The following is a 16424-nucleotide window of genomic DNA, read 5'->3' on the forward strand; positions in this document are numbered from 1 at the left end:
CCCTTTTCACCTAGGAGCTAGTAAATGTGCCTTTTCCTTGGGAAGCTCACCCTATGGCACACCTCGCCCCTTGAAATGCAGTAGCCCTCCAAAAAAACCCTGAAGATTTGGCTTTTCCCCAAGTGTTGGGATAAGCATAAGTTTAACTTGGTGCCAGGCTTTTTTTTTAATGTTTATGGTTTCCACAGTTTTAATATTGTTTTATTGTTTTATTACTGATATTGTTTTAATTTTTGATTGGGAGCTGCCCACAGTTTGGTATAAGGCAGGCAACTATATAAATGTTGTAAAGAAATGAAAGAAATACCCCCCCCACTGCCCAAACATATTTTGCTTAACCCAGGAGGCATCATAAAACCTTGGCCTCCCTCGGTATGTAGTCTTTGCTGCCAATCACCAGAGGTTTGCTCACTCTGATCATGGAAAAACTGTCAGCAAAGTAACTTACAACCAAACATGGATCTTTCTAAAGATTGAGGTAATGTAAATAAACTTATAGCAGAAATTTAAATTGCAGTAAGGGATTTAATATTGCATATTTCCAAAGCTCAGGGCGTGTTTTGATTAAAATAGATCACAGAACACAACACAGTTGTGATGTCAAGAAATGTTATCAAATGCCCTGTTGGCTCTCCAAACATTTGTACTCACCTGGTCCATGGTGTTTTAGGCATGTATACTTCACAGGATCTTAATGTTATACCATGCAAGTAGACTTAATGAAATAATTTCATTTCATTTCATGATTATTCATAGGAATGTAAATTTCAGTAGAATTATGCCCTGAGTCCTTTCAAAAGGAAAAAAAAGAGCTAAACATCGTGTTATTTTTATACACTTCAAAGAGATGCCAGACATGTAAGCTTGCCTTCTGATTTATGTATACAAAGCCAGCTATCTCTGAGTAATCACACCCTATACCAGGTTTTCCTTATTGTGCATAATTTGCCTAACAAGGAGCAAGGCATGTCTCAACAAAATGTACTTCGATTCAAGTTTTTTATTTTATTTAGCAGAGTGTATGAATATTGCATGTAGAAAGGATACTCTGAATTCTGGATCTCAAATCCATTTTGTGAAACAGAACAGTGATTATAGGTAATACTCGGCTTACAGCCACAACTGAGCCCAAAATGTATATTGCTGAGCAAGATATTTAATTGAGTTTTGCCCCATTTTGCAACCTTTATTTCCACAGTTAAGTGAATCACTACAGTTGCTAAGTTAGTAACATGTTTATTAAGTGAATCTATTTTCACCATGGATTTTCCTTGTCAGAAAGTCACAAAAAAGGATCACATGACACCAGGACACTGCACTCATCATAAATACAGGTCAGTTGCCAAGCATTTTAATTTTGATTATGTGACCAAGGGGATGCTGAAATAGTTGTAAGCGTGAAAAACCATCATAAGTTACTTTATAAGTCACTAAATGAACTGTTGTAAGTCGAGGACTACCTGCACTGACTGTAGTTTGACAATTCTCTGAATAATTGTTGGGTGCATATTTATTTATTCATTTTATATGTCGTCAATCTCACTGTCAAGAGATACAAAAAAAGAAATATGAGTTGAATCGATCCCTTTTCTGTCTCTTCCTTTGGCCATAAATCCTTCCCTGATCTACTGTGAGTATATTTTGCAATTCAGCTTATGTGATTTGTATAAATTATCCAATTTGAATGCCAAGCCAGAATTGTGATTTCAAAACTGGGTTTGGTTGGTGTATATTTTCTAGTTCAAATATAACATTGAAGTTCATCATAAATGATGAGTCATCTGTGGATGTAACTACATGCTAGCTTGAATCATTCATTATTTGGATAATTATTTAAATTGGGATGGAGAATTTTTGCAACTAGCAATTTGGTTAAGGAACAAAACAAAACAGAATCTTAGAATTGCAGATATAATAATACAGCAGAAGAGCATAAGTTCAAAATGTTCAGACTGCTTTTTAAGGGATTTTGCAAGGACACGCTAAACTTTTGAAAAAGAGGTTTAAAAGATTTGGATTTTGTTACAACTATAATGCAGTTATGTATACTAAGTAGTGTGGCAAGAGGGATGACTCAATAGACTAAATGTCCCATTCTAACTCTGTTGCCCGCCTAATTACAAATATAAAATCTGCTCTTTTGATTATAGGGAATTTTCAGTGGTGGGGCATGTAAAGCCTTGACTAGGTCACCTTGATGCTGTGAATCCATTAAATGCTTGTAATTAAAGGGAAAGAGATGGAAGGAGGAAAAGCCAAATCATCAGGGTTTGTTTTCAGATGGATTGATATCCATCTGCCAACATTAAAGTCATTGAGGAAAAGGATCATCTTAACCTAACATGTTGTAGAGATGCAATGACTTTTATTTTTTACCAAGTCTCTTGTTGTAAATCAATATTAACGACACATTTGGGTGCTTGGAATACTGATCATAAGGACTTAGAAAAGGGGTAAAATTGGAAAAGAGTCTAAGATAGGCTCTGTAGAGAAGGTGCAACAAACGTCAATATCAGATTGGTGTCTCATATTTATTGTATGCTGTAAATACCTCTAATTTTTCTTCCCCTCCTTGTGAATTTTCTGTGGAAAGGAAAGAAATGGAAAAAATGGTAGAAGAGCATATGAAAGACAATGTTGCTGGACTCTCTCTGAAAAAAAAATTTCAATTGCATACTACAAATTTAAACTCTTATGTTTAAACAGAATCTCTGCATTCATAGTTCCAACCAAAATGCATATTGGCTAAGGACGTCTCAATTCTCTGCCCCACCTCTTCCAGTAACCTGTTATTTCCTCTCTGGAAATAAGAGTAGAACAAGAACTTCTGTACTTCTCCCCCCCCCCCCCCCCATTTCCAGTAACCTGTTATTTCCTCTCTGGAAATAAGAGTAGAATAAGAACTTCTCTACTTCTTACACCTGCTTTCATTATCTTCCAGACAAATCTATGTGCTATCTTATGATCAGATTAGTTAAGTGCAATACAAATTGCCTTAGCAAACTTCCCCCCCTCTCTTGCCATTCAGCCAAAAATGCTATACTACAGTATCTTAAGCAGTTAGTACAATTGACTTTTTAAAAAGATTTATATGTTTTAGAGCTTTATTTGGGTTCCAGTTGAAGCACTGATAGAAGGCTATGTCTGGATATTCCTAAATACTTATATTAGTAGTTTGTAAAGATTCAGAGTTAAAGACAAAATATAATTCATCATAGCAATACCTGCAGGAATGCCATACACCAAAAGTGTCTTTTCAAAATTGAATCTCTGGACAATCCTAATTTCAATGTGTTTGCTAATGTTTGTTAAGTAAAAAACCAATGAATGGATTTTAGGAGAACGAAGAAAGCTATGAATTGTTTTGGACTGATTTATATTTTTATTTTGGCAGCCCAGTAACTATCCTTTCAATCCTACTTTTGTCTCAGACTGTTATTAACTGGTATTTTAAATTTAAAACTGAATAATTAAATAACTGAAACTATAGAATGTGATTTTAAGAATTTCATTCTACAGTAATTTAAAAAAATGACAAATATTCTGCCAGCTGCCCTAAATTCACCTTGGGATTGGCCAATAAGGCTAATAAATTTATTGTGCTCTGATATCAATAGGAAAGCAGTCTATCCTCTAGATAAGGTAACTCTTTAGTTGGTGAGAAAATTGAATACATTATTTAATTACATAAAATTTGTATTAGTCTATAATTTTTTTATTTTAGATGAGCTAATTGGAATAATCTGATTGGTAAAATGGGATAAAAATCTGACAAATGAGGCTATCAATAGATTAAAAATTGTGATATATATGTGTGTGTGTGTGTGTGTGTGTAGGTAGGTAGGTAGGTAGGTAGGTAGGTAGGTAGGTAGATAGGTATAAATATAGATATAATAGATATAGATATAGTGTTTCCCCCAAAATAAGACAAGGTCTTATTTTCTTTTGACCCCTGAAATAAGCACTTGGCCTTATTTTTGGGGAGGTCTTATTATTTTTTAGGTGCAGGAGGCAGTGAGCGTGGTCACCTCATGGCTGTTGCTGTGTTGCAATATTTTTGGGGAAGGCTTATTTTCAGGGGAAGGCTTATTTGAGTGCATGCGCTCAAAAGCCCAATTATGTAGTATGTATGTATGTATGTATGTATGTGTGTATGTGTATGTGTATGTATATGTATATGTATATGTATATGTATATGTATATGTATATGTATATGTATATGTATATGTATATATCTCTATCTCTATCTCTATCTCTATCTCTATCTGTATCTCTATATCTATCTATCTATCTATCTATCTATCTATCTATCTATCTATCTATCTATCTATCTAACTAACTAACTAACTATCTCTATGTCTTATCTCTTATCTCTATCTCTATCTCTATCTCTATCTCTATCTCTATCTCTATCTCTATCTCTATATCATCTACATCTACATCTATCTATCTATCTATCTATCTATCTATCTATCTATCTATCTATCTATCTATCTATCTATCTATCATCTATCTATCTCTATATCTATCTATCTATCTATCTATCTATCTATCTATCTATCTATCTATCTATCTATCTATCTATCATCTATCTATCTATCTATCTGCTGGTCTTGTTGTATTCAGGTCTTTTCCCGTGTAAGATTGAGATTGTCTTGGCAACGTTTCGGCGAGGTCTCGCCATCGCAAATGAGACCTCGCCGAAACATTGCCAAGTCTATCTCAATCTTACATGGGAAAAGACCCAAATAAAACAAGACCAGCATACCTACACCCGTGAAAATCTACGAATGTATGTATGTATGTATGTATGTATGTGTATATATATATTTTCATGGGTATAGGTAATCTTACATGGGAAAAGACCCGAATACACCAAGACCTGCATACCTATACCTGTGAAAATCTACGAAAACAAACATACACACATACACACATATACATACATACATACACACACACACACACAAAACATACACACACACATATACACACACTACCACCAAAATTAGAAACAATACTTATAAGTCTTGCCAATTGAATAACCATGGAGTTGATGTCTTTGTGTCCTGCCTGCTTGTATAGTTGTAATTACAGTTGGATCTTATGGGAAGAGAATATTGGTCCTGACACACTATTGGTTTGTTTTTATGCTAACTTTGGTTTAAAAGAGGATTAAATTTCTTCACTGATATCATCAGTTTCAGAGCTCATCCAATGATACATCCCTTCTTTTGAATGCAAGTCATCTAAATATATTGCTATACAATATAATAAACTCAGAAATACTCTTCTCTGGCAGTAATTATGTATAATACATAACAGTATTGTCCTTGTATTCTGTTTTTCAGATGCTATTTGTATAAACAAATTTGTATATAACAAGATGCTGTTATATACAAATTTATTAGAAGGCATTCCTCTATGGGTGTGTGGGTGTGCGTGCATGCAAATGATTATGTTTCTGCTCTTGTCATCTGGCTCTCTCTCCCATTTAACCTGGGATGTATATAGTTTGGTTAATATTTCAGGTTAAATGATGGGCACTCTGTGAAAATGAATATATCCTTATGTATTTACAGCACAGAAGGATTTGTGTGATGTTTCAGAATGTGCCCAACCAGCAGTATTGTATTATTGCTTAGTTGTCTAGTACTTTTGTACAAACAAAAGTACTAGACAAGCATGGATCTGCTCAGTAGAATTTATATATTACAAGTTTTTTTCTAGGCCTTCTCCTTCTCCTTTAAGACTTTCCCTCAGTGTTAGATTAATTTTTCCTTTGGACTGCCCTTTTCCTGTTCCAGTTTATTTATTCTCCTTTAACCACCAGTCCCAACTGCTTTTCACAATTTCCTCTTTTGCCAAGTATATTTATGCAACTGTGTGGACATCTTACTAAGATCCTGCCTGAACACAACCCAACTAACTACAATCCTTGTTCTTGAAACTGTGAAAACCCCCAAAGTGATGCTTCCCAATCCCCTTTAAAGTGAGTTTTGCAAGTATATAGGCCAAAACTGATGCACTGTAATTTTATTTACTTGGTTTTACTCTTCTTTGCCTGTTTTTTAAATTCCTAGTTCTGCTCCTATTGGGATAAGTGGATGTTTAAAGTACACATAGTTCTAGAGAATCTCTGTCCAAGAGTTTGATTGTTCCAAAGACAGTCAAGCTAAGAAAGTGTGTGTGTGTGTGTGTGTGTGTGTGTGTGTGTGTGTGTGTGTGTGTGTGTGTGTGTGTAAGAAAGAAGGGGCGGTCACTTACAATGAGTTTTTTCCAGACATGAATGTTACATTGATATAAGGCAACTGTAGCCATGTCATATATATTCACAAAACTTTGACTTGTCCTTCCCAATAACTCAGAAGTTTGTTTAAGACAGTATTTCTCAAACCTTGCCAAGCTTTAAGATGTGTGGATTTCAACTCCCACACATGCTGGCTGGGGAATTCTGGGAATTGACGTCTATATATCTTTAGCTACCAAGGTTGCAGCAACATGGCAGGATTCAGCAGTATTAGTCACCAATCACCGGCCCTTTATGTCAGCCATTTTGATTCCCCCTCCCCCCATTCTAGACTTTCTCTACATTGACCTTCTGATACTGTGGGAAATTACAACACTGATTACAAGTTTCTGTAAGCTTTCATGGCTGACATCATCCACTTGATTACAAACTGCCTTACAGAGAACTACTGCTGAGAATGTTGTTAGGTAATCCATTTGCATAGGAGATCTCTTGCCAGACATGAAGCTGATTCTCCAACATGGAGGTTGCAATTTTTCACTTCTTTAGTACACTTGAACAAATAACTTTATACACATGCCAAAATGCATGCATATAATATATATGTTGGCTATTTTTAGAAGAGAATATTTGTAGCGTGGGGTTTAACTGTGGGGTCCTTGATGTTTTCTGAGCTTGGTTGTTTTCTTGCAGATGTTTCAGTACCCTACTAGGTAACAACATCAGTTACCTAGTTACCTGATGCAGTTATCTAGTTGAGTAATGAACTGTCTGCAAGAAAACAGAGAACACAAAGGACCCCACAATGGGCTATCTGTTTTGATATATTTTATGTCACTACAGGATAAAATGTGATTTAGCTTTACATTGTAAGATGAGGCACACTACTAGCTACTAGTCAAATTATTTTCCTTCCAAGTCATTCTTGTCCATTTTTCTTATCCATTGGCAGTGCTGTCTTATTGAATGGAGAAATTTGTAGGACCAGCTGAACTTGGCTTTTGATAATGCACTCACATTCACTGTCTCCCCCTTAGTTGTTTACAATGTCTTTAAGCTTTTGGCAAAACTCTTGAGGTACTCCCAGTTCATTTCTTATATAGATCAGTGTTGCGGCCCAGCAGGAGCCTTTGGAGCTGCCAATGGAATTCGATAGTGAGGGACCCTATGAGTCATCTCTGGAAGATGTGGAGGATCCTGGGCAGGGTTCAGACTCCAAGCAGGGACCAGAGAGGCTGGCTGGCCACCAGGCATGGAGCAGTGGTGAAAGTCTGAGGCATGGAGCAGTGGTGAAAGTCAAAGGGAGTGTGACCCTGACATCAGGCACTGGAGCAATGGGGAAGAGCAAAAGGAGTTTGTCTCTGACGCCAGGCAGAGAAGGGCAGAGAAGCGAAGGCAGCAATTATGGAGACAATCAGGCCCAGGTGGTTGTGATTTGGCTCCTCCCAAGAGAGTATATAAGAAGAGACTTTGGGAGGACACAACCGTTATACTAAGCTGGAGAAGCTCTTGTGTTTATTATCTCTTATCTGTGGGAGTCTGGGTTGCTGCCAATGTCTTGTCTGTGAGTAATTACTGTGAATAAAGCGTGGCTAACAGTAGCAATAGCAATAGCAGTTAGACTTATATACCGCTTCATAGGGCTTTCAGCCCTCTCTAAGCGGTTTACAGAGTCAGCATATTGCCCCCAACAACAATCTGGGTCCTCATTTTACCCACCTCGGAAGGATGGAAGGCTGAGTCAACCCTGAGCCGGTGAGATTTGAACAGCCGAACTGCTGAACTGCAGTCAGCTGAAGTAGCTTGCAGTGCTACATTTAACCACTGCGCCACCGACAGCGGCTTTTGCCCGCTGTCAAGAAAAAGGCTTTTAGACGTCCAAAAGCCTCAGCGCTATGTCCGCCATTAGAGGTGGCACGTATTCCACCTCTATGGTGGACATAGCACTGGAGCGGCCAAAAGCCTCTTTCTTGACAGCAGGCAAAAGCCGCTTTCAGGAAAGAGGCTTTTGGCCGCTCTGGCGCTTTGTCCGCCATAGAGGCGGGACACGTCCCACCTCTAATGGCGGGCATAGCACTGGGGCTTTTGGACATCCAAAAGCCCTGCCGCTGTGTCTGCCCTTAGAGGCGTCCCGCAGTAATTTTGCTTTTGCTGAATTATTGTACCTTTTAAATATGAAGTATTGTAAATATGTCTGGCAAGTTTCACTCTTCTGTCTGCAATAGCATCAAGCTTCTCCACATTCAAAACTGTGATGCTCACCACTAAGATATATTCAGTGCAAGCGTTGATTTGCTGGGGGACAAGATGCTACTGTTGATATTAACTTCCTTGCCAAAAACTGCAGAAGCTCAAATCTACCTTAGACCAGAAAGTGGAGCCTGTGGCTATGTGGGCAGAATAAAGTGCTTTGAAGAGGAAGGAAAAGGTTAGAGGGTGCTGCATATCCTGCTGGGACTGTTTAGTATTTAACTTATGAACCTTCAGCCATAGCCTTATTCATTGGTTGCTGGTGTAATAACTCCAAGGGCCTGGAGCCTCTCCCATTTAGTGGCAGGCTGTCTATGAGCCCCTAGTTTAATTTAGAAAAATGTGGTCACTGAGTTTTCTGTATAGTGTTGTTTGGAAAGCCTGATTCTATTCCCAGGGATAAGAAAATATGACTCAGTGCAGAATTTATTTTCTTGTGGGCTGCTGCCAGTTTTCTCTTTTATTCACCCACATTTTAACTAATACAAAGACAGTTATATATATATATATATATATATATATATATATATATATATGTATGTATGTATGTATGTATGTATGTATGTATGTATGTATGTATGTATGTATACACACACATACATACATACACATACACATACATACACATACATATACATACATACATACATACATACATTTCATGAATATAGCTCACGGAAGGAAACACTATAGCTTACATGATATTTGTTTAGATACAACCACACTTCCTTGATGAATCTGGCATTCATAAACAAAGCTTGTGAGTGCTGATAGTTGAAAAACTAGTTAGCATCCACCCACTGAAATGTTTCCTGGTTGGTGTATATTTGAAAGTTGTCTTATCACATAAAAGCAGTGAGGTAGAAGGGGCTTTAATGCACCTTGGGCTTTAATAAAACACATGGAGCTGAATATCGTAAATTGTTCTGTTAATATATATTTAAAATATAAAATCAATTTTTGCAAAACTTATTTCATTAAGCTTGCAGAAAAATGCCCTTATTCCTTATTAAGTACTTTTTGACCACCTCTTCTCTTATTAAAAATATTGTTTTAATAGCCTCTAAAAAAAACAAAAGGAAATGAAATTAACTAAAAGAAAACTAGAAAGATCAGATTTCAAAAGATCAGATTTCAAAATGAGTTGATGTAGTAGATCTCTTCAAAGTACAAAAGAAGAGATAAATCTCCTGGTATTAATCCCAAGGGACTCTGGGGAAAAGAAAGGTGTTGCTAATAAGATAGGACTTTTATAAAAGAGAAGAAAAATGTTTTCAAATGGATGCTCTGATTGTCCAGATTTAACTAAATTGCTTCAATAGGAGAACATTTGCCCAGTGATGACTGACAACCACAAATCTTATGTTGAGGTACATGTTCCACTCCAGTGTCTGTTTATTCAGGAACCACTAATTGTATGGATTCGTTTTACAGCTTATTGTACATAGGAACAGAACCGCCAAATAATTATTGCTTCTTTGGCCATAACTATTTGTTTTGACCAACAGGACGATCTTCCATTTTCCTTCTGTAAGTTTCTGTATTTTTAAAAGCTGCATGATAGGCAAAAATTCCATAGAATAATGTGCTTTGGAAACCTTGACAAGATGAATATTCTACTATTGAAAGACAATTTCATGGTTCAACATGAGGGAGATAAGATATAGTTTAGTTTTGATATGCATCAGAGGCTTTGGTGTGTGTGTGTGTGTTTGAATGTAAGTACATATTGTATAAACATTTATACAGTGTGTTCATATTTGTTACTTTACATTAACCACAACCCTGGGTAACTGACACACCCGTGGTCATGTCAAGAATTACAATATGGCCCAAACCACTGGAGACATGAGAAGATTTATTAAGGAATTAAGGAGCTTTTTGTTGAAACATCCATTTTCTGATGTAGTGGTTAAGCTACATTGCACATGGATAATTTGACCAGATAACATGACTAGATTGCTTTGTTGGCATGTGATGACGCTTGGCACTGCCAAGATTCATAATGCTAAGATGTACAGTCTGTTGAAGTCAGAGTTAATTGTTGGAGGAAAATCCATAGCACTTTTATCATCATCCATAATCAAAACCATTTTTTCAGCATCTTGGTTTGACTTCAGATTGAATTTAATGGGGTGTAAAAAAGGAGCTTGTCTGTGTCAGCTGTTATTTGAAAAATTACAGGGAACCATTTTAAGATGGGGATATGTTCATGTATTAGACAAAATAACAAACTGTAAGAGACTAATGTTTGGGGAACATCATCCATGTACATAATAGAGTCGTAGAGTAAAGAAACATTTCCCCATGTCTGTTGCGTAAAAAAGTATTTTCTTTTGCCTAAATCTTCCAGTCAACTTCATTAGGTGATGATCCTTAGCATGGAATTTGTCTTCCTCATAGATGCTGCACATTAAGTTGTCTTCCCTGTGACCCTAATCTTTTTTCGTGATTAGTTACAGTTTTGAATTTATCAGTATATATGCAAAGTTGAAGTGTTTTCTGCCGTCCTATGCAAGCAAAGATTCCACTTCTTACTTCCTTCCATTTAGAAAATTATTCATTTGTTTTTCCGCTTTTGAAAAAGCCAATTAGTAATTCATAAAAGGTCAGATCCTTTTAATCCCCTGAATGCTACATTCACTGAAAAGTCTTTGATGAGAAATGTCAAAAGCTTCTTGAAAATCCAAGTATACAGTGTTGAAGGGGGTTTCTTTCTATGCATGCCTGTGTCATTCCCAGCAAACTGTAAAAATTGTTGAGGGAATTTTTCTTTGTGGAATCCATGTTGATTTTATGTTGGTAAGCTTTATTCCTTTATGTGTCTAGTTATATCTATTTTTATTACCTTTTATATTAGTTTGACTGAAACAGAAATTATATTGAATCACCTATATTTCCTCAATCTCTCCTATATCTTTTTTTAAAAAATTCCATTAATTGAGTTCTCCTGGTATTTCGTTGGATCTGAGCAACAAGTTGCATGTTTTTGCTAGGTAATGTTTGCTCAGAATTTCGTATTTGAGTCGTAAAAGAACTCTTGAATGCTTGCTGCCAGGACAGAGAGATTTGTTAATGGTGTCATTTTTCAAGTTCTCCTAGAATATCTTCTCTTGTTACCTTAATTTTGTTTTTTTGCTTCCCAGAAAATCAAGATTTGAGATCATCTTGTTTAATTAACCAAGACAATTGTATTTGAATTTGGAATAATATCATGCATTGGATGAAAAGTTTTAATTCCTGATGGCTCCATATTGTTTCATTGTCGATGCAATAGAAATGATTTGCCATTGCTGCTTTCTGGAAGTTTTTGTTTGTTTAAAATTCTCAGTTGATGCAACATCCTTGCTCAGCTAACACAATCAGGCAAGGTTAGTTAGGTGATGCCATTTGTGTCAAGTAATGTCTAATAATATACCTGCAGCTGACCTTTCTATTAATTCTCATGACCCCACTTCAGAGGTGGGTTTCTACCGGTTTGGACCGGTTTGGACGAGTAGGTAGTAACTCAGCCGGCCATGCCCCCGAACCATTTCTATTGGCGGCGCCCATCTTGTTTTTTGCTTCTGTGTATGCACAGATGCATTTTTTACCTACTGTGCATGCACGCATAGCGTGCATCAAGAGCACACCACTTGAAGGGCATCCCTGAGCGAACCAGCAGTAGAAGAAGCTGGAATCCACCACTGCCCTGCCCCACTCACCTTGGGTTTTGTTTTGTTTGCTTGACCAGGCATTCAAATACCTGCTGGGAGCAAATGGAAGACTCTTTGATCTTAAACCCATACTGCAAGTTGCAGAAAGTGAATTTATAAGAACCGAGCCACAGCAGCAGATAAAAACCTGACGTATGAATTTTGTTGGTCTCCCCTCTTCTCCTTCATTCCAAATATCAGTCATAAGTACCAGCACAGAGCCAGACAAATTGGGTTACATTTTTACACACTGTTGTTTAATTGATTGGCATTGACAATGAGTTCGATATTGAAAAGAGAAAGATGCAAACTTAGGGTTCCATATCAAGAAATTGAGGTGTTATATGATATTTTGGCAGTTGCTGAATATTATTTTGTAATTCATGTATGTTTTTTCTATTCCTTTTTAAGTATGGCATAAGGAAGGCAAGCATTATTGTACAAACTGTTCGTTAAAACTATGTAAGATTATTGTCCAGCAAGATTCACTATGAATTTCAAAGCTGCTAGAAATCTTTGGCAAGCAGGGAAGAATATATAGTGTGCTAGGAGATGTTTATTTTGTTTTTCTCCTACAATTATTTCATTTCTGGGACTTCATTTCTGAATTTATTTGCAGTTGGTGTTGAGCAATTTAGATTTGCCAGTCTCTATTAAAATGTTTTATGATGCGTGAGCATAGAATAGTCCTTGAAATAAATACTATCTTCCCTTTGTTTCAAAGTTGTAGCTACCAGAAATGTTCCATCTGATCATACTGTACATGAGGACTTCTTCTTCTTATGCCATATCTGTCATCGGACATTGGCGATCATGTTGGCAATCCTATTTTTATCAACAGCCTCACGATAAATTGCTGCTGAATTTTGTCCAAACAAATCCCTTAGATTTTGATGCCTTGATGCTATTCTTCTGCCTGGACCTTGTTTGCCTTCAATCTTTTGCTGGAGGATTAAGTGAAGTATGCTGTATTTTCTGGGTGTTGCATCACACTGTTTTGATGAGTTCCCTTGGCTTTCCCAGGCAGCTTATCATCTCCTCATTTTTGATTTTGTAACCCCAGTGTATAAGTAATAGCCACCTGTAAATCCACATTTCAAATGCTTCTAGTCTCTTCAAGTGGCTTTCTGTCAGAGACCAACTCTCTAGTCCGTAGAGCAGGATAGAAAAGATGTAACATCTGACAAGCCTGATTTTCAATCTTAGGCTTATATCGTGACAGCAGAAGACCTTTTTTATTTTGAAGAATGTTGTTCGAGCTTTCTCTATCCTTGTCTTTACTTCAGTGGTCATGTCCCAGCTTTCATGTAAATTAGAACATTTGGACTAAAGACATGATAATAATTATTAATGCATTATTACAGTTACTAAGCAAGAAATCACTTAGAATTGCTTAGGTTTTATATGTATTAAATAATTGTATAAGTATACAAGTATAAGTGTAGCATAGCCAACAAGTATTGAAAAGTATACATTGCCATTGTGTAAAAATAGACAACTTCTATAAAAAGATATGTGATAGGTTAAATTATTTTCATGATTAGCAACCAAAAATCTATAAGATACGTCTAAAAGTGTTCAGGAAACAAAATCTTTGTTGTTCATTACTAGAAACTAGTTCAAACAGTTGCTGCTGAACTATAAAGATCTACATGGCTCAGCTTCAATGTGCTTACAATACTATTGTCTAAATTAGATACTGCCTTTGTTCTTCTTGGGAGAAGATGCTGAGACATCGCCCAAGGGTGGGCTGCAACTGGTTTAACAACAGATTTGGTGATCATACGCTTTGTACACGCACTTGCACTTCATGCGTTTCCGTGCCTAACACAGGTTCATATGCATGCGTAGCATTTAAACACTGCCCATTTTAAGCTCTAACACTTACCTTATACTGCAGCGCTGGTAAGTAAAACAGCTGAGGTGTGGCAATCTGCTGTGCTGCGTGAATCAGCTGAGTTGAAAAACACAGAAATCTAGGACAGGATAGGGAAGGGGTGGGTGGGCGGGGCCAACTGCTCACCGGAACTACTGGTTCACCCGAACCGGTCCGAACCAGCAGCAGCCCGCCTCTGACATCACCCCACATCAAGTCTTGATGGCTGATTCCATACTTTGGAGTGGCATTTTGAAGTTTGTGGAGTCCCCTAATCTGTTAGTCTTTCAGAAATTCATGAAGACAATTATTTTTCAGTGAATATTTGGTGATTAATGGCAGACAAGCTGGATATTTTAATAGGATCTATTTTGTACATATAAATAAATTTAGAGATGACCTTTGCATTAAATACCACTAAGGAGGGACTTGGAGAAAGAGTTTCATAATTGTAGAAGCAAGCATGAGAAAACAACTTAGAATGACAGTGCCTTGATTGTGTTAGTATAAAAGGGGACAAATAAAGAATTGGACAGGCTTGTATGATTATATGGTACAATAATAATAAAGTTACATTCCTGGGTCCATTGTATGTGTGGGGTCCATTTCCTGACCTATCTCGAAACTTACAGTAAAATTTTATTGTAATTTATGGGATTAGATGATGTATGAGGGTATTTGTTTGTTTGGTATGTGTTGATATAATATAATTGTAAATTATCTAGACTAGTGATGGCAAATCTTTTTTCCCTCGGGTGCCAAAAGCATATGTGTGCACTCTATCATGACCATAATTCAATACTCCTATGCCTCATCCCCCAGCGCATGCGCGCGCAAAGCCCCAGCACCCGTTTTTTTGCCCTCCAGACTCCAGAGGCTTTCTTGGAGCCTTTCACCTGGGGAGGGTGAAAACAGCCTCCTCCTCCCCCCAGAGGCACTCTGGAGGCCAGAAATGGCCCATTTCCCGACTTCTGGTGGGCCTGGTAGGCCCGTTTTTTGCCCTCCTTATGCTCCAGAGGCTTTCTTGGAGCTTGGGGAGGACAAAAAAGCCTCTCCCATCCCTCTGGAGGCTGGAAATGGCCCATTTCCTGTCTTCTGGTAGGTCCATCCCCCCCCCCCAATCCCCAGTCTTCTAGAAAGTCTCTGGAGCCTGTAGAGGACAAAAAACGGGCCTACTGGAAGTTGGAAAACGGGCTGTTTCCAGTCTCCGGAGGCTTCAATGAGGTCTGCTAGGCCCAAAATGCAGCACGTGTGGTGTGTGCGTGTGTTTTGCGCTCATGCGCAGGGTAATGCAAAGGGGGGGTCTAGATCATGGAGAGCATATGTAAAAAGAGTAGTTCTTCTAACTTGTAACCTATCACTTGATACTAAGACCATAAAATTTAAAAAACAAACAATAAGAATTATAGGGGTGCACTTGACTGGGAAAGCCTGAGGAAACATTACATGGTGGGTTTATATTGAATGTAAACTTTAGCAAGCATACACTGTAAAGGACCACCATACCCTCCAACTAGATCTAATTTAAGATTCCTACTCTTGAGAGAAATGGCAAAGGGCTCTGAAAATGAGTATGATTTTCTGATACTTTAATATTCTTTCCCCAAAACACTATGATTACATAGCCAGGGTAAAACTCAAAAAGTGCAGGCTTTGATTATGTCACATTCTCCCCTTTCCTTTGCAGATATTGATGAATGTGTTGATGGAACTGACAACTGCCATATTGATGCCATCTGCCAGAACACTCCCAAATCATACAAATGCATCTGCAAATCTGGTTACACCGGGGATGGGAAGCACTGCAAAGGTAGGCAGAGCAGATAGCACAGAAAAAGAAAAGATGAGAGGGAAATTCAGCTATATTTAATTGCCCAAGCCAGAAATTAACAGGATGTGATTTTAAATGAATTTTAAAATGACCTGGGATTAAATACCACTAAAGCTGCAAATGGAAAAGAAACACCCATTGGGTTTTGAGGAATTTTTATTAGCTGGGTGTTGCCTGTAGTACTGTAGGTGTCTCTACAAATGTGTTTATTTGCTATAGTTGGGACAATTGTGATTAAAAACAAGGGCTATTTTAGATTTTTTTAAAAAAGTTATTTAAAAATTATTTAGCTAAGTAAATTTATTATTTCCCTATTTTCTCTCTTTCCTTTGGAAAATCCATCCATCTTTGATGAAGTACTCATCCAGCCCTCATTCAAACATAGGTCAGGTAGAATCTTGCTTAATTTTATCTAGGTATCCTGAGATCATTTTCTCTCAGTGCTCCAGAGCAGTTGGTTGAAATACTTCATGCAATTGAGGGAGAAAGAAGAAGGATTTACTGGAATTAATCTGTGTAACT

At 37.3% G+C, this 16424-nt stretch overlaps 1 protein-coding gene across 4 annotated transcripts in view; it reads left to right on the forward strand.

The window, feature by feature from the left end:
- Window positions 1-16424, forward strand: part of SCUBE3 (signal peptide, CUB domain and EGF like domain containing 3) — a 114566-nt gene that overhangs the window by 9515 nt on the left and 88627 nt on the right. For all 4 annotated transcript variants that reach the window (XM_014052583.2, XM_014052585.2, XM_014052584.2 and 1 more), the window contains exon 2: window positions 15759-15881. In XM_014052583.2, the coding sequence (XP_013908058.1) occupies window positions 15759-15881 (123 nt within the window). The remainder of the gene's footprint in view (window positions 1-15758; window positions 15882-16424) is intronic.

Source organism: Thamnophis sirtalis, unplaced genomic scaffold (genome assembly GCF_051295495.1).
Source record: "Thamnophis sirtalis isolate CommonGarterSnake01/CBP01778 unplaced genomic scaffold, rThaSir2_p1.2 scaffold_7, whole genome shotgun sequence".
In the NCBI taxonomy this organism is placed as follows: domain Eukaryota; kingdom Metazoa; phylum Chordata; class Lepidosauria; order Squamata; family Natricidae; genus Thamnophis; species Thamnophis sirtalis.